At 41.3% G+C, this 19,693-nt stretch overlaps 1 protein-coding gene across 1 annotated transcript in view; it reads left to right on the top strand.

Annotated features, from left to right (window-relative positions):
- Hivep1 (HIVEP zinc finger 1) overlaps window positions 1-19,693 on the top strand; it is a 141,552-nt gene that overhangs the window by 70,841 nt on the left and 51,018 nt on the right. The window contains exon 3 of the mRNA XM_059263124.1: window positions 6,901-6,954. Within this exon, the coding sequence (XP_059119107.1) occupies window positions 6,901-6,954 (54 nt within the window). The remainder of the gene's footprint in view (window positions 1-6,900; window positions 6,955-19,693) is intronic.

Below are 19,693 nucleotides of genomic sequence, written 5' to 3'. Positions count from 1 at the left end.
GCCAGAGCCAAATGCTTGAGTGGACTATGTTCCTTCATCTGTAATCTCAATTCTTGAGGACCTGAGGCAGGGCTGTGGAGAGCTCCAGGCCAGCCTGGTCTACATAGTGAGATCTTGTCTCAAATAATAATGGCAATACTAATAAAATAAAGAAATAATGAAAAAAATTAAAGAATGTCTTCCCCCCACCCAACCGTTAATAGGACAGTTTAAGCACAATGGCCTCCACAGTTCCTGCTCTGCCGATCAAGGCCACCAAGTGGAGAGAGTGACTGCAGTCTCCATAGGAATAGGCGTCTGTGGCAGAGCTTTGCTTGGTGGCTCAGCAGAGTGTGCTTTGGGTATCTGTGTGCATTTTTGCCTGTCCATGCCTGGATTTCATAGCAAGGTGGCCAGGCCCTGCTTTCGGCTTGTCCTGGCTTTGAAGCCTGGTGGAGCCGCATCTGCTTCTCTCTTGCAGTTATTTCAGGATTTCCTCAGCACTAGCTCCAAGACTGACTTGGCAAAAGATGTGGTAGACAGAGTCTGAGGTGGGGTTTCTGGTAAGATTTCAGTGCAATGTGTTTCACAAAGAATATTCTTTTCTGTTCTATGGCTCTTTGTTTTTGATGTAGAAAAGGCATTTTTGTGCCCACTCAGCCTGTCTACTTCATTCATTGTCATTGTCCGTGTTCATAAAGCCTTTGAGCCCTTTCCTAGAAGTTAATAGCCCTTCCGTCCCCAGATCTCTGGTCTCCTCCTACAGCTGCTCCACCACCTCCTAAACTTCCTGCCCCAGAGGTCCACATCTCCTCTTTCACTTCCTTCCCAGATACTGCCCATCATGTGCCAGTGGTAGTCACGGGAAGCCGGTAACTTCAGGTCACTGAATTCTTTGTCCTTCATGTTGGACAAGACACCCTCCTCATTTATTCTCCAGTGCTCTTGGGGTACTAAGCTGTGTCAGACCTAAATGTCACTACCCCAGACTGGAGCCAGCAAACATTCTGGAACTTCCTAGTTGCAGAGCCCTGGGTCTGAGACCCAGTGCTTTTATGTCCTTAGAATCTCTCAGCTCTTCATTCTCATCACCAGTTGGCCTTGTATTCATTGCTCTAGGCCCTTGCACCACACACTAGGCTCTTTTCTCCTTGTAGACGTGAGGCATTTGAATGTGAACTCCTTTCTGCAGTGGACTTTCTTTTCCAACACCTGCCTGCCCTCCATCCTTCAAGTGGCTTCCCAGAGCAGCAGGCGTTTTCTGTTGCAGCACACTGCCTGCTCTTACCTTCTCTCTCTTCAACTTCACCCTCCATTTCTCATGTCCTTTCTCACACCTTCACTCTGCCCGGCTCCTCCCTGTGAACAGAAGGAGTTAAGCGACCTCCCTTTGAGCCTGTGTTTCTTTCCACCCTCAGCCCCTCTCCTCCCTTCTGCTCTGTGCTTTAAAGACATTTCTGCCTTCCAGCTTTTGTTAGCTGTCTTGTGCCCCCCACCTTCCATATTGTCACCTTCCATGCTCCTCTGTATCCCGCGTGCTTTGGGAAGTATGGCCTCCTCAACTATGGCCACCTGTTGGGAGCTTCTTTACAAGTTTGACATTGAGCAGCTCTCCTGTTGACTTCTGTGGACAAAATCCCTTCAGGTTCTCCTAACTTTCTGGCCATTCCCTTTTTCCTCTATCTTGAGTTTTCCTTCTTTTATTTGTTTTTGGAAAGCCAGAGGCCATCTTTCTCTTGCCAGTGGTTCTTAGCTGAAGTGTAGGTTACCCATCAAAATCATTTTGCCAAGTTTTTAAAATGTGCGCCCCTGGAGTGTTTAATTCAGTAGGTCTTCTAGAAGCCTTCTGCAGTATTGTGACATTGGGAGGTAACATTTAACCATTGATTAACTAGTTATGCATTCAGTAGATATTCACCGAGTACTTCTCTATCGCAGCGGCACTTCTAGTTAATCATTTTTTTTCTGTCATAAAATGCTTTCTTTGAATGAATAGCCCTTGTTTCTCTCCTTCCCTAGTCTCGATCAGTTATTTTCTAAAGGGGTCATTAGAACTGATGTGGACACAATTAAGCCTCATAGAGTGACACATTCAGGGTTGCTACAGGAAGGGTTTAAGTCCCGGGTCACCTCGATGGTTGTGAGGTCAGGTGGGGGCTATCTCAGAACTGAATACCCCATCTTCTCAACCCTTCACTACTCTCTTTTCCCAACGTAAGGACTACAGTAAGAGGTTATTGCTGGGGCATTGTGTGTTTTGTTTTGTTTTTCCCTCCATGCTGTGACTCAAACCTGACAGTAGCAGCCAAAGGGGAGAAAAGTTTGTTTTGTCTCATGGTTGAGGAGGGCCACTGGCCATCATGGCTGGGAACGGCAGGACCGTTGATGACGCTGTCTGTGGTCAGGAAGCAGAGAGGGGATACTTTCTCCTTTTGTAAAATTAAATCTGTGACTCTAGGCCATGTGGTGATGCTGCCTACCTTCAGGCTGGGTCTTCCCATCCCAGGAAGGCCCATCACAGACTTGCACAGAGGTTTGTCTCCTTCATGGTTCTAAATTCCATCCAATTGACTTAGTAAAAATATGATGAAGATGCATTGGCAGATGCTCCTTTTCATCGCGGCGTGAAGCTATAGCTTGACGTCCAGCAGTGAGTCCTGAAGTGAATGTCCTAGGAACATGGCTTTGTTTTTTGTTTGTTTTATTTTGTTTTGTTTTTCGAGACAAGGTTTCTCTGTGTAGTTTTGGAGCCTATCCTGGAACTCACTCTGTAGCCCAGGCTGGCCTCGAACTCACAGAGATCTGCCTGGCTCTGCCTCCCGAGTGCTGGGATTAAAGGCGTGCGCCACCACTGCCCGGCTCATGGCTTCGTTTTTAGTAGTAAAGAATGCAAAGGAGAGAGATGTGGCAACATTTGTTGCTGAGTTGTTGCGCTCTCTCTCTCTCTCTCTCTCTCTCTCTCTCTCTCTCTCTCTCTCTCTCTCTCTCAATGGATAGAATTACAAAACTATTTCTTAGTGAAAAGTACATATTTCATTAAATATTGGCAAATTATCTTGTATAAATTACAAAAACAGAATACATGGCCAGGATCTGAAATTTCAGAGGTTGTTTTGAGAACACATTGTGTTTATAAGGAGAATTGTAAAGCACAGGTTAAATATAAAGAGGATATTCTGTGAAAATGGACAGAAACAGAAGCTTCTTAGGTCCCCAATGCAAGATTTTGTTCACCTGTTGAACTGGGGCTGCAGGTAGAAGCTTCCTGGACAGGATGCAGTTGTTCTAAGTCATGCCCCACATTTGTGTAGCATTATTATCAAAATAAAAGGCAACTGAAAATGGAAGAATGAAGACTAGTATTTTATGATCAGATGCCAAGGTCATTTTTGTAAGGAATTGTTTGAAATGCACACAGAGGTGGCCAGCCTTGCTAGCCTAAATAACCACACAGAGGTGACCAGCTTTGGTAGCCTAAATAACCACATAGATGTGGCCAGCCTCAGTAGCCTAAATTACTATTCTTTAAGTATTTGTTAAATCCTAAATTTTTGCTGCTTTGAGCTACAGTTTAGTCTATTAATAAAAAGTTCCCTTTCTATATAATGTCAAATTATGTGTGCATAAACTCTAGAAACCCCAGCCATTATTACAGTGAATATATATAATATACACATTATTATTTATTACTAAGGTTTAGATGAACTGCTGGCATAGTAATAATAGTTCTTTGGTTAAAAAACCAGGTTTTTGTGTTTCTCAAGGGCTGTGTATTTAAGTCACATGATTTATTTATTTGTCATTTGAATATCAACAATGTACTTAATGTTTTATTTTGTTAAAAATAGCCTATATTCTTTTGTCACTTGTATTTTATGCAGATTTCACCCTTGCCTTCATTTTTTTGCTTGTTTTTTTTTTGTGTGTGTATTTTTAAGAAGAAACTAATACTTAATTCTAGGTCTACTTTTTCACACCATTTAATTTTATTTATTTTCAGTTTTCAAAACCATATAAATTACATGTTTGTGGGGCAGCATGATATTTCTAGATGTGTGACCATTGTGTAATGTTCAAAATCAGGCTAAAAATACTCATTTTACCAAATATTTATCATTTGTGGAAACTTTTATCAACTTTTGTGGAAAGTTCTCAAAGTCCTTTCTTCTTCTGCTTGTGGTATGTGTAGGGTGTGCATGCATTAAATGGGTTCCATCCCCGGGCTCCCATGGTCTATATTTTGTGTGCGTGCGTGTGTGCGTGCGTGCGTGCGTGCATGCGAGCATGTGTGACTTGCTTTCACTTGCAAGTCATTTCATGACAAATAGCTCTGGTCTGTAAATGTCAGTTTCACAGGTTTCCAAAGCTCCCTTCAGTTACGTTCTGGGTCTGATAACTAGCAGGAAGCAAACAGGACAAGGCTTTAGGGGATGCGTTTGTTCCTTAGTTCCTCAGGATGGAAAAGGGGTGTAACGCTGAAGCTCACACTGACCTTCCTCCTTCCTTCTGTGGCCCCCACTGTGCCTGGATGACCAGCAGTTGCAAAAAGTTTGATCAGTGAACTGAAGATGATTTGAGTTCTGCCTTTCTGGTAGGACAAGGGGAGGAGAAGTTGCAATAGAAGTGAAGGGGCCCTGTTGGGGTGTGCTTCTTTGATTTATGTAGAGTATGGTCCTGTGCCAGAGGCCATGTATTCCCTGGCTAGTAGTGATTGGGTCAGTGTTGGACGCAGTTCTGGGGCTAGTGGTGTGTGGCAGTGGGCAGAGGCTGTCGTCCCCCTGGACAACATTGTAGAACATTTATTTGAATTATGTACTTTGATGAGATATCTAAAGTATTACATAGTTGTTGGCAGCATGCTCAATTGAGTATAGAGGAGTACCCTGGGAATTGTGTGCCTTTTATAGTAAGCACTGGAACTGACATTGTACTTGAACAAATTACCACCACCATCAAATTTGTATAGCCCTAAAAATTCAAATTAATTGCTACCAAAGCTGAATATGGATGTATTCATAAAACCTAGTTTGCCTAGAGCCACAGACTGGTGAACAGCAGACCCTGGGGACGCACTTCACTTCCTTCCCTGTCTGAAACAACATCCAAGTCTGTTTGTTTTTGTAGTGCTGGAGATTGAACCCAGGAGCTTTGTGCATGCAAGGCAAGCACTCTGCCACTGAGCCCCTTCTCCAGTCCTGCCTACCCCAGGTCTTTTTACTTCTGGGTCCTGTTCTGCCTGCCCAAGTGTTTTTGCTTCAGGGCTATCCCTGCCTTTCTGAGGTTTGAGCTTATTCAGTAGTTCCATGGTCTTTCTTATATACCATCTCTTTGGCACATCCTCTTACTTCCTAGACATGCTGTGGTATTATTAAGGGACAGACAGTATTTATTTTTCAGTTCATCATTGCCTTCAGTTTTTCATTAGCGTTGTCTCTCCTGTTTGTTTTAAGCCTTGGTATTAGTTCATTTCCTGTAACTATAATGAAATACTTCTGGCTGATACTTCCTAAGTGAAAAAGGGGTATTCAGTTCACTATTTTGGAGATTAAAATGCTGAATAGTATAATGCTGGCTCTGCAAGAGCCAGTTTGGCCTCAGCCAAATCAGCACATGGGAGAGCACCTCATGGAGGATCACATCTTGGTGGGAACACATACAAAAGGCAGAGATCCCATGCAAGATGGGTCAGAGAGGATAGGGAGTAGCCAGGCTTTTCTTTACAGCATCTCTTTCAAGAACTGACTCAGTTCCCATAAGAACTACCTCAGTCCCTCTGAGGGCAATTCCCTGTGTCCAAAAGACCACCACCACCACTAAGTAATCCCACTTTTTAACTTTCTGGGATCTTTTAACACTGTCCCACTAAAGACCAGCCTTATAACACATGAACCCTTGGGGAACACTCAGACCATATGTAACCCATGACACCATCTGGCATACTCATACTGATCCTAATCTAGTAAGCATTTGTTTTTAATAAATCCCAGGTGAGTATACCTCATATGTAAGGAAACTATTATTTTTAGATAAACTTTTTAGCCCATAAAAATACTTACTAGTTATATAGTTGAGTATCTAGAATGCAGTAAGAGGCTGGGTCTATCTCATTTGGTAGAGTACTTATCCATCATATATAAAACCCTAGGTTTAATCTCCACCAAGTAAAATGGGTGAGTGCTGGAAATCACAGCTCTTTGGAGGTGGAAGCAGGAGGATCATAAGTTCAAGACTATCTTGTAAACAGAGGCAGAGCTTTCTGTCCCATACGCCCAATTATACCCAGCAATCGTTTACCAAATTACCACTCAGAGGCTTATATTAATTATAAAAGTTTGGCCGATGGCTCAGGCTTGTTATTAGCTAGCTCTTACATTTAAATTAACCCGTATTTCTTATCTATGCTTTGCCATGTGGTTTGTGGCGTTACCTCATTTTCTATACATTTTGCTTCCTCGGTGGCTGGCAGACATCTGCCTCTCCCCAACCTTCTTCATCTCCATCCTCAGTTTGGTTGTATTGCCTAACCTTATCTTGCCTCACCATTGACCAAAATTGCTTTATTATCAACCAATAAGAGCAACACATATTTACAGCATATAGAAGAACATCCCACAGCAGTATCTTCCACTGTTTGAGGCCAGCCTGTGCTATGTGAGACCTTGTCTATTGAATGAATGAATGAATAAAAATGAAATTATTTATATTGTGGAGCCATTAATTAAAAGAAGCTCTTGTAACTACAAATTGACTAAAGTTGCAGATTTAAAGGGAAGTATCCTTACTTTAAAAGTAAATTTTTTCCACAAATAAATTGATTTGATGTATTTTCTATCTTTCAGTGCTTATAAGTAATGTGTTTGTCTTACCATATTCTTTATTTGTTATCATTGATGTATGCTTTTTCTTTTTTATTTCCCTCAGATAAAATTGAAGAAGCACAAAAAGAGCTTAATGGGGCAGAAGTTTCCAAAAAAGGTAAGTAAAACTCAGCCCTGTGTTGACTCCATCCTTGCAGAGATGCCCATGTGGACCTCTCAGACTCGAAGCCTTTCCTGCCGGAAGTTGGGCTGATGTTCTGTGTACTTGGTGGTCAGTCTCAGCACCTCTCCCAGCACCTTCTCTCCTCCCAGTGTCCTGATGCTGGGGACATGAAAAGCAGATGCAGCTCCTCTGAGAGCTCTGCTGGACCCTGTCATGTAGTAGCATAGACCATGTGGGCATGACCCACGTGTGTTCTGGTGTAATGGCAGAAATCAACGACATTTCAAACAGTCTGAAGTTGAAGAGCAGTTGGACATTTGTAAGAGGTGTGTTTGATTAGAGAAGATCATGCATCTTTTTAACAAAATGTTAATTATTTCAAAGGATAGTGATGACGTCGTTAAGAAAAAAACAAACCTGTAATGTAGCATACAAACTCCTATTTTCTGTGAAAACAATCAAATCAGGACTATAGCCTTATATTTGTGGGTATGTATATGTATAAACACACTTATGGGATTGGAAAACATTCAGAAGGGTTTATTTATGCAGATGTGCTTATGGAGTGGGAGTAAGAGCGATCACTGTATTGTGTTTATGTTGCTCTGGGTTATACAGTGGCCATAATTTGTGTTAAAAATCAAAATAGTATGCAGATATTGGTCTCATGGCAGAAAGTATCTTGTCTTCCAAGTACTAGAACCTGCAAGAGATGAGAGCTGTGTGGGCCATGGTGAGATGTGTCCCAGCACTGTTAGTGAGATGGTGGTGAACCTGTAGGGCATGAGAGCTGCATGGATAATAGTGGGATGTGTCCATCCCAGCACTGTCTCCTGGAGAGATGGTGGTGTTAATCTGATGTTGGGGAGAGTGCCTTAAGGTTCTCTTAGTATTCATTTCCATGATTTAGTGTTTACATTTCCTTATTACATTTTCTAATTTGAGTAGACTAGTTGACAGAATAATTTAGCTAAATAGGACCCAGTGGAAGGCCTTTATCTTCCTTCCTTCCTTCGTTCCTTCCTTCGTTCCTTCCTTCCTTCCTTCCTTTCTTCCTTCCTTCCTTCTTTCCTTCCCTTTTCCTTTCCGTTCATTTCTTCTTTCACCTCTAGGCTGATTACTGACTGGACAATTTCAGAGAAAAGAGTTTCTTCATCTCCCAGTCTCCATTCCTTGAAGCAGCTTTGTGTGTCCCTGTGTGGCCTTGCAGCAGTGTTACTGTCTTTCTTAACCCCGCCCCCCGATTCCTGCTCCGTGATAACTCCCACAGTAACCTGACCATTGGTGGTTCTTGCAGAAAAGCCAGACTCGAAAGGGTACACATTGTCACAGCCATGCTGTCACCATGCAAGGTACCTGTGCACTTTTGCCCACATGGCTACACTGTGGTATCCCGTGGGGTTAGGAGAGCCCCCTTCAGACATTGTCACAGTCCGCTCTGCTCACAGCCAGGGGTGGGCGGGAAGAGCAGCTCCAAGCAGAAGAACGAATGTCACGTGTGTTCCCTGCTTTTCTCCAGAGCAGAAAGTTCTCACAAACGTGAACTAAATGCTGAGAGGAGGGAGGAAGGACAACAAAGGCTGAGGGAAGAAGCTGGGTAATGAGCTCAGCGCGATTGTGCAGCTCTAGCTGGCAGGTGGCTCTGGGGCCAGACCCAGTGTGAGTAACAAGCAGAGGCAGCTCCTCCTCTTCGCTGCTGTCTTTCCCGTTTTTTCACACACAAGTTCTGAGCAAGTGAAGGAAAACCGCTTCCCTTCCCCATGGAAGTAAGGACACCAGTTCCTCTCCTTCAGCATGAGGAGAAGCCTTGTGTAAGAGCAGTGCTGAGGTCTCTGTTTTTGGTGGCTTATCGACTTTTCATAAAGGAAGTCTACTTCTTCCATGAAAGGAGGCTCTACGAGCATGGACTTACTTGGTTTTAGATGATGGTGAGCCATCAGGATGTCACTTTGTCTGTGAGCTTCTGACATAAAAACCCGTTTTTGTTTTGTTGGTGGTTTTGTTTGTTTGTTTTGCTCTACAGGGCAAATGGTCCTAAAATGCTTCGTGTCCACTGAAGAGCCTGTGGGCCTTATCTGTCATGGGTTCTCCCTGCTGCTCCCACCACTTGGGTTCTAGTTGGGATGAGTCACCTAACTGACGCTCAGAGGGAGCCAGTGTAGCCGCAACTCTTTCAAAACGAAACCCAACAAAAACTTGCTCTTTGATCAAATTACATTTTTTTTTCTATTTTTTAATGTATTAAGCAAGGGCAAGTATGTTCAATATAGACCCAACTTTGTTAGTCATAAATCAATAGAATAAAGAAGTGACTTAAATTGGGCTGGAGGGATGGTTCAGGGGTTAAGAGCACTGGCTGCTTTTCCAGAGGACCCGGGTTCAATTCCCAGCACCCACATGGCAGCTTACAACTGTCTGTAACTCCAGTTCTAAGGGATCTGGCATCCTCACACAGACATACCTGTAGACAAAACACCAATACACATGAAAATAAATAAATCTTAAATAAAGAAGGGTAAATATGTATGTTCAATGTAGACCCTGACTTTGTCACTCATAAACCAGTAAAATAAAGAAGTGACCTAAGTTATGCTAATGTATTTATTTTGTTCTTTGTATCTGCTTAATGGATAAAAACTAAGCAACTTTTATTTTTTTTTATTTTAATCAGTTTGGTGGTAGTAGGTGTGTGAGTGTGACAGTCACGCCATCCCCATGATGTCCTTGTGCCCCTCCCCAGGTGCTGTCTGCTCTTTCCTTTTTTAATCATTTGGAGGAGAACATAATTGGATTCTTATTTCCCACCTGACAGTGAAGCAGATTCCAGAGAGATTGTATTTTAATATGTGCCTACCACAGAACAACAGAGATATTCACGTGTCCAAATGAGAAGGGAATTATTTCTAAGCATAACATTTAAATTAGCTATAAATTAAGTCTGCTTGTTCTTAACGTGCACTCTGCCTCTCAGTATCTGTCCGATAGGATGTGAATAAAATGCTCTCACCAACATGCTAATGGAACATAGGAAACAGATCAGTTCGGAGGGGGTGTGCCCTGTTTCTTCACTTAGATGTTTTGTGCTAGTGGTGGATCCTGTTCTGGAGATAGTTTTTGATGTGGCCAGTTTAACCTAGAAGTTGTGACCCTCCTGCTGGTCTCCTTGTGGGGCATTATAGACGAATTTCTAAATGGTCTTACTAAATAAAAAACACAGAGCCAAATATAGGGGTGAAAGCCTTAGAGAGTTCAGGGAAATAGGGAAAGCCACCAGCCAACCTTACCTCACCAACTCTGTAGTTTCCAAATGCCGTGACTTCCTGTCTACCCACGCTTATATGCCTTGCTGTTCTGCCATCTGATTTGCCCTCTCTGCCCAGCTACATCACTTCCTCTTCCTACCCAGCTCTGTCACTTTGTGTCTGTCTGTGAACAGACCTTCAGAACTCCATGGTTAACTAGTTTTGGAATTTAAGGCGTGTGCCACCATATCTGGCTCTGTTTCCAGTGTGGCCTTGAACACACAGAGATCCTACCTGCCAAGTGATAGGATTAAGGGCGTGTGCTACCATTGCCTGACTTCTTTGTTTACTTATAATGGCTTGTTTGTTTCCTCTGATCTCCAGGCAAGCTTTATTCATTAAAGCACAAATGAAATAGAACCCAGGGTTTCAGGCATGGATCAGCACACCTTGTTTGGTTGTTTGTATGCTGTTTCTTCAATCAGCTTTAATCCTTGTTTTAAAATAGTGTTCTATGGCATTTGTCCCACATATGTAAAACATGTAATCATTGGTTATAAAGGGTAAGGACAGTGTGGTAACCCCCAGCGTTGACACCTGGCTGGAAGTTCTCTTCCCAGCTCTTCCCACTTTCTAATTTAAATGGAAGTAAAACACTGTTTCAGGTTCTTTCTTTCTTTCTTTCTTTCTTTCTTTCTTTCTTTCTTTCTTCCTTCCTTCCTTCCTTCCTTCCTTCCTTCCTTCCTCTCTCTCTCTCTCTCTCTCTCTCTCTCTCTCTCTCTCTCTCTCTCTTTCTTTCTTTCTTTCTTGCTGTGGGATGGTCTGTATGTCAAATCTGTTGCTCTGATTGGTCAATAAATAAAACACTGATTGGCCAGTGGCCAGACAGGAAGTATAGGCGAGACTAGCAGAGAGGAGAATTGAGAAAACAAAAAGGTGGGAGGAGACACTGCTAGCCGCCACCATGACAAGCCACATGTAAAGACACTGGTAAGCCAAGAGCCGTATGACAAGATATAGATTTATAAAAATAAATTAATTTAAGCTATAAGAACAGTTAGCAAGAAGCCTGCCACAGCCATACAGTTTGTAAACAATGTAAGTCTCTATGTTTACTTGGTTGGGTCTGAGTGGTTGTGGCACTGGTGGGTGACAGAGATTTGTCCTGACTGTGGACAAGGCAAAAAAACTCTAGCTACACTTTCTTTTTTTTTTTTTTTTTTTTTTTTTTTTTTTTTTTTTACTTCTTTGATGATTAAGCTTAAAAGAAAAACCTGAACACATAAAGTTTATTTGAGAAAAGACCTATCTCTGCCCTGCACCCAGAACCCTGTGGTGTGAGCATGGAGCCCCACACTGAGAACTGGTGATCTGATCTGCCAGTGATGGGCTGAGGTTCAGGTACAACAGCAACAGAGTTCTGTTTGGGGTCTTTACTCACTAAACTAGGTTATAAAAGTTAGATAGGAGCTCAAAGTCGGGAGGTAATGCTGGCCACACTGGGTGTCCCAGGAAGTCTAATGCTGATATTAGGCATGCCTTCCTTCATGTGCGTTCTGCCTACTGAAATGCTGTCCTGTGCTGTCTGTACACTTTCAAAATACCAAGCTCCTTCTCTTTATCAAAACGTATTGGGTGATAACTCCTTCACTGTTATTCCATTATGTGTGATTTTGTTTGGAGTTTGATTCCCCTCTCCGCCCCACCCCCCAGTCTCTCTGTCCCTCCATCTTTTCTATCTTACTCTGTAGCTAAATCTAGCTTCAAATTCACCAGGCAGTCCTGCTATCTCAGCCTCTCAGGTGCCGGAATTATAGGCATGAGCTTTTGCCTTTGAATAATACATATAAGTTCTTGACTCGGTTTCCTTTCATAAGCCCCCGCCCCCCAAACTCTGGGACAATAGGCCTGTACCCATGCCCAGGTTTGTCATTTGGGTGTTTTGTTTCTAGTCAGACACATTTTCCCTGCCACAATATCTTACCTACTCCCCTCCCCTGTATTTTCTTCTAAGAGACTTCCATATTTCAGATTAAAAATACTATCCAGAGTTGATTTTTAAAAATACATTTAAGCAACTCTGTTTTGGCTCAGCAGGTAACGGCACTTATTGCCAAGCCTGATGCCCTGAGTTCGGTCTTCACAATCCATATGGTGGAAGGAGAAAACAAATTGTCCATATCTCTCTCCACAGATGCACTGTGGTACACCCCCCATTAAATAAATGTAAAAATGTTTTAAATTATGTTTAATTATTTTTAATATAGTTTTCTAATTAATTTTTGTCCAGTAAGCATTGCTGGTATTTTTTCTTTTTCAATATTTTAAAGATTTTTTAAAAATCAGTTGAATTAATTCCCTAGGTGGCATATTGTTGGGGTAGCTTGTGTTTCGATGATATGTGTAACCTTTAAGTCAGTTGGGCAGAGGCACATTGTTCCCTGTAGCTGCTTTCTCTGGAGGCAGTAGCACACCAGTGCTTCCTGCTCCTCTCCTACAGCTTTATAACTTGGGAACCATGTTCATTTCTAAATGTTTATGACATCTACTGTTTTAAATTTCACATTTGAGTGGTGACATACAGTAATTACCTTTCTGTGCCTGGCTTATTTCACTTAGCACAATGTTCCCCCTATTCTGTTGAGGTTATTACAAGTGGAAGATTTTATTCTTTTTATTGTTGAATAGTATTCCACTATGTGTATACTACATTTCCTTTTTTCACATTTTCTTTGTCCATTTACCAGTTGCTCAAAACTTCTGCCACTTCCTTGGCTGTTCTGAAAAGTGATGTAATAAACAAGGAAGTTCAGATATCTGTGTTATAGTCCGGGAAACATTTATTGAATTCTCTCTCTCTTTGTGCTCTTAAATTTTGATGTCTAACTGGCTTCATTAGATTTTCTGTTCCATTGGTCTGTTTGTGTGGATACTGTTTGTGCATGGGCTGTGAACAGTGATAGGACTCTCAAGTTTTGTTTTCAGAGTGCTTTGACACTAGAAAGAAGTTTTTCACACAACTATTTAAATTTTAGTATTATGTAGAAGTAAATCATTTGGAATTTTTTTGGAGTTAGGAGAGACAAACTAGCCATCTTTGTGGACTGGCTCCTACTCATTAAAATGGGGACAGTTTGGGGGGGGCGGTGTTGATGGTTTTTAATGTCTTACATTTTCTTCATAAAGATCTCATATGTACATTGTTGGGTTGGGGGGACTTTATGTACTTAGTGTTGTCCACATCACTGATTTATTGTATGTATCACTGAGCTATATCCCTGGCCATAAATTTAACTGTTTTTTTTAATTGAGGGTGTTTATTTAGTTATATTTTTCTAAAAATTAATTTTTGGTGCTTGTTGGAAAATAAAATGCCAGGTAATTTTATAGATAGATTTCTATCTAATCATCCACTTGAATTCCTTCTTATTCTGATAATTTATATATTGGTATGTTTTTGTCATACTAATTGGGAATAATCAAAGTTTTATTTGTGCTTTTTACATCATTGCGACTTTTTTTTTTCTTTTTTGCCTTATTCACTTGGGCTAAATAAAATGATGACAAAATAGTAGTGTTTAGCCCGTGAGATGGCTCAGCAAGTAACATTGGTTGCTGGCCCACGATGCAAGCCTGGTATTGAGTCCCCTGAACCCACATAGGAGTGATGGGAAATGACAGGCTTCCACAGAGCTGCTCTCTCGCTGCTACAGGCATGCCATGGCACGCCCACCCACACAGTCGTCATAAATCAAATAAATTTCAGTGATGTAGTTCCTTCGTTCTTTAAAGAAAATGCCCCCATATCTCACTGTTGGATTACTTGCTATCTAAAAGCAGCCCTTCATAAAACAGAAACTGTGATGATAATCTGTGGTTCTTATTCTTTTGTTGTAATATTTAAATCTGACTTGCATTTATTAGATGTTTAGTCTTTTAAAACATGTTGCTAGATTCAATTTTTTAAAATATCTTATTGAAGATTTCTATCCCTTTTTTTTTACAATTTTTTTATTTTATAATTTAATTTAATTTTACATATCAGCCACTGATTCCCCTGTCCTCCCTCCTTCCCCCTTCCCCACAACCCACCCCTCATTCCCATCTCCTCCAGGGCAAGGACTCCCCTGGGGATTCAGCTCAGCCTGGTAGATTCGGTCTAGGCAGGTCCAGTCCCCTCCTCCCTTCACCCAGGCTGAGCAAAGTGTCCCTGCATAGGCCCCAGGCTCCAAAGTGCTAGAGAGGTCCCCAGAAATCCACAAAGATACCTCCACAATAGACTACTGGCAATATTCGAGGGAAAGCCCGAACTGACCTACTCTGGTGATAGGATGGCCAAACACCCTAACTGTCGTGGTAGAACTCTCATCCAATGACTGATGGAAGTGGATGCAGAGATCCACGGCCAGGCCCCAAGTGGAGCCCCCGGAGTCCAATTGGCGAGAAAGAGGAGGGATTGTATGAGCGAGAGTTATTGAGACCATGATTGGAAAAAACACAGGGACAAATAGCCAAACTAGTGGAAACACATGAACTGTGAACCAATAGCTGAGGAGCCCCCAACTGGATCAGGCCCTCTGGATAAGTGAGACAATCAATTAGCTTGAACTGTTTGGGAGGCCCCCAGGCAGTGGGACTGGGACCTGTCCTTAGTGCATGAAGATTTCTATCCTTAATCAAGGTATATTGGTCTATACTTTTTACAGTTTGTTTTCCCTGCAAGATTTTGTCTTGGAGTTGGTCCTGGTTCAGGAAAGTGATCTGAAGGCTGTACATTTCTCTCTTTCTCTTTCTCTCTCTCTCTCTCTCTCTCTCTCTCTCTCTCTCTCTCTCTCTCTCTCTCTCTCTCTCTCTCTCTGAGTGTGTGAGGGGTAATGTTTAATACTTAGGTGACTCTTTGTTGGAGATTCTGGAAACATTCTGATTTCTTAGAGGAGTGGGGACTGAGTTTTTTTCTACTATGTTAGTCCTAAGAAGCTGTATTTTCTTAGGATTTATTGCTGCTCTCTAACTTTTACATTTGTTGGCAAAAATTAATGCAGGACATCGCTTGTGTTGCTGCTGGTTCTGTAGTGATGGCTCCAGGTTTCCAGGAATGTAGTATTTCCTAATCCTTTCCTGAACATTACTAGACATTTCTATGTGTTTTATTCTTTTTAATGTTTGAATTTCCAGGGTTTTTTTAAAATCTATTCTTTCATCTTCATGTTTAATTATACTTTACTTTTATTGTCTTTCCTCATTGTCTCCCATTGGGAAATTTTTTCTTCAGGTTTTTGATAGTGTAAACTGAGCCCATTCACTTTCATGCCTTTGTTCTTTTCTGTTGAAAGCACCAAAGCTCATTATTTCAAACTGTTGTTTTTGATGATTGTAAAGAATTTGATGTTTATGAGTTTTATAAATTTTATGTTGTTTTTATCTTTGACTCTTTGCTGATTTTCTCTTTCCCACATAGATTGGAATTTTATTTACTTTTTGTGACTTCTCACTTAAACATATAGTAATATTATTTGTTCTTTTATAAAACTATGCAGGATATTTAAAGTTACTTTTTATGTTTCTTAGTTCTGTTATAACCAAAATGTTCTAATATTCTACAAAAATATTTCCATATTTCTATACTAGAAACTTAAGATTAAATTCACCATTTTGCAAAAATGAAAAAACTTGGGTTGAAGACATTAAACACCCCCCTCAGTTGTGCAGTGAGGAAACAACATGGCATGTTTGAAGTTGGTCTTAGGTTGTGTGGTCCTAACATGCATGTTTAAATCACTAGAACTCCTAAGTCACTCCTGAGTACCTTTCAAGTGATGAAACTGTGGCAGTATCCACCTCCACAAGTGACTGAGGAACTGGTGTTCAGTTACCAGTGAGATGGGCCAGTGGGTGAAGATGCTTGCTGCCAAGTATGAAAGCTTAAGTTCAGAACTCACTGCGGGGAAGGAGAGAACCAACTCCCACAAGTTACCCTCTGCCTCCCACACTTCCACACATGTGTGGGCTCTCACAGTAGACATGCATACAAAACAAAGAAACAAAAACTAGTCAATGGACATGGGTAGAGGGAAAGGTGGGTTTCTTGGGTCAATTTCTGTCTTGTATTTTTTTTTCTTCATGTTATTCTTTCTCAATGGATTCCCACAGTTGCTACCCCATGTCTAGGAATCCTTTCAGCAGAGCTGCTTTCTTTCTGACACTTTAGATTCTCTCTACCAGAAGGTTTTATTTTAAAATAATGTCCATAAACCATCTTGTGTATGTGAGGGAAAAATAGTGCTGGCAGGGGTAAGTGGTTTGTGTGAGTGAACAAAGGTAGGGAAGGGGTAGTAACTGAATAGCTTGCAGATCGATCACTCCGGGTTGCTGGACAAGTAGGATTATTTTTTAGCATGGTCAGAATGGACACACTGGAATAGTCTTCAGTTATTAGGGAACTGGAGGCAAGGTCACATATCTCAGAAGTAGGAATGACAGCCAAGCAGAGAACAGGAGACTCGGCCCTGGACTCCAATTAGTGTAAACAAGAAAACAAGTGTTTTCTTACCCACATCCCAAGTGTTTTGTTCTGTTTTAAGATCTTTATAGTATGAATGCATTTCCAGATAGTAAAAGATTGGTGACTTAATTGTCAAGTTTTCTAAACACATGATGTGATTTTAAGGGTGACGGTTAATCTGGACCAAGAGTGCACTTTAATGCCAGGGCTGATGTTAATAAGGACAAGCTTTCATGGTGTTCTCATTAATAAGTATGCTGAGTATAATAATTAAGATAATTGAGCATATTTTATCAGCAAGAATGACAAAGTCCTCATGTAGGACAGACATTTGGGTGGCGTAATGGAAAAGTTGGACAGATACCATTAAATTAAAACATATAATTTTAATATAATTCATGGCAGGATGAAAATGTTTTAACCATTCTAGGGAAAGGACACAGTAAAAACACTTGAAAAACTCAGTTTGGGTGTTATAAATTGGAAGGACATTAACAGTTTACATAGTGAATACTCTTGTTTGTAATAGAAGGACTAGGGTACTATCTTAGACAAATATCTGGACTCCGGAATATTTCAAAGGATGGGCCTGCTTTTCCATTTTAGTATCATATTGAAGCTAACATATGTCTATATATTGCTGAAAAGCTCTGGTCTTTCTGTTTACCAATAATTATTAGGAAAAATGAATTTTAGTGAGCATGTTTAATGAGAATTTACTTTAAATAACAGTGTTTGTAAATACTACTCTCTTAATATTAAACACCCCCAAATCAGCCATGGTTCTTATAAAGTTGTTAGCTCCTTCATTTCAATAAATGTGTATTTTGTATCAGCATTCTTCTGTCTAAGTCTCTGAAACCTTAGGGGAAGGGAACAAATCTGAACCCTAAGGGAGGCCTTGGGCCGCTACCCAGTGCTTGCCCAGATGTTGACACCTGCCTAGATGTTGACACCTGCATTGCTGCAGACATGGCTTTGTCTGTGAGCCTGCTGCCAGACACACTGCCCAGGAGAAAACAGAAACAGATGGTGACATTTTTATGGGAAAGAGAGTCTATCCAACTTCCCTTGTGCATTGCCCAGGTACTTCTCATGTGCAGTGCCCAGGTACTTCTCATGTGCACTGCATAGGTACTTCTCATGTGCACTGCCTAGGTATTTCTCATGTGCACTGCCCAGGTACTTCTCATGTGCACTGCTCAGGTACTTCTCATGTGCACTGCCTAGGTACTTCTCATGTGCACTGCCTAGGTATTTCTCATGTGCACTGCCCAGGTACTTCTCATGTGCACTGCTCAGGTACTTCTCATGTGCAGTGCCCAGATACTTCTCATGTGCAGTGCCCAGATACTTCTCATGTGCAGTGCCCAGGTACTTCTAATGCGCAGTGCCCAGGTACTTCTCATGTGCGCTGCCCAGATACTTCTCATGTGCACTGCCCAGATACTTCTCATGTGCCCTGCCCAGATACTTCTCATGTGCACTGCCCAGATACTTCTCATGTGCGCTGCCCAGATACTTCTCATGTGCACTGCCCAGGTACTTCTCATGTGCACTGCCCAGGTACTTCTCATGTGCACTGCCCAGGTACTTCTCATGTGCACTGCATAGGTACTTCTCATGTGCACTGCCCAGGTACTTCTCATGTGCAGTGCAGTGATTTCAACATGGAAAATCAGGTTCATGATCTGTTCTCCTATATAAAATATAATGCACTCATCTTGGATTATAGGAAAATTACTATTGGTTTAATTATCTGTGCTATATTTGTAAAGGTATCTATGTCAAGCTTGTCAGTCATAGTGGATTTAAAAATGACAAATTTCACCAGTCAGTATAGGTGAGGTGCATGATAGGAATGAAGTGTTCTTGGCATTTCTGTTTAAAATAAATGTCTTTACTATCCTGTCCTCACTGCCTTAGAGTATAAAACCTTGAGCTTTGTGTGAAACACAGGAGGGAAAAACTCCTTAAGGGTTTTCTTTTTTTAATTTTTAATTCTGTGTGTATGTTTTGCCAGCATGTATGTTTGTGCATGCCGTGTGTGTAGTGCCTGCAGAGACCAGAAGAGGATGATGTGTTCCCTGGAACTGGAGTTACAAACAGTTGTGAGTTGCCATGTAGGTTCTGAGAATCCAACTCAGGTCCTCAGAAAGAGCAGCCAGTGCTCACAGCTGCTGAATCCTCTCTACAGCCCCTCCTCGTCATCTCTAAGGTGCCACTGAGTATCTGTCAGGCTGGTGATTAAATTAGAGATTTAGGGAGCTAACGTGATGTTATAATTTCATGAAATAGTTCATTAAAAGATGCAGTTGGTGCATTTTGTAGCATATCATTCAGCAAAGTGCTGCTGACTATAAATTGCACAGTAACTTTGTTTAGCACGAGACAAGTCACTACCAATTACGTTATGACACAATGCTCTTAGGTTTGCTTAGCAGATGTATTCTGATTGTACAGAAATGAAAATGAAAATCCCATTTGCCTTAGATTCTATTACATAACGTGTTTATTACTATGGCTCCATTTTTTGAGAAGAGTAATTAAGATAAGGCTATGTGTGTGTGGCCTGAGTTGCACTAGCAGATCTTACATACTCACTGAATTCCTGGGCCAGTGATGGGGCAGCCACAGTTTGTTATTAGACAGTTAACTTCATGCTGCACACCTCAGTATTTTTTAAATAAATATTACAGATAGACTCAAAGAGATTGTGTGCTGTTCTTTATCTACGCTTTTCCCTAGCTTTGCGAATATAGCCTCTGTAAAAACAGAGAAAAGGAAAAGCAAGCTCAGATCCTGGTTCCTTCCCTAGAGACTCGCTCTTGTGTTTCCTCAAGAAAACAAAACAACAAGAAAAAAACTGCAGATGTGTGAGGAGTACAATTCAAGAGGAGAGAATGGAAAATAAGAATGAAGGAGATGGACTGAAGTCAGATAAACAACTAGAGATACAGAAAGTAAACTTGAAAAATGCAAATAGTAA

The sequence above is a fragment of the Peromyscus eremicus genome, chromosome 5, assembly GCF_949786415.1.
Source record: "Peromyscus eremicus chromosome 5, PerEre_H2_v1, whole genome shotgun sequence".
Taxonomy (NCBI): Eukaryota; Metazoa; Chordata; class Mammalia; order Rodentia; family Cricetidae; genus Peromyscus; species Peromyscus eremicus.
This window is presented reverse-complemented; position numbering and strand designations above follow the sequence as displayed.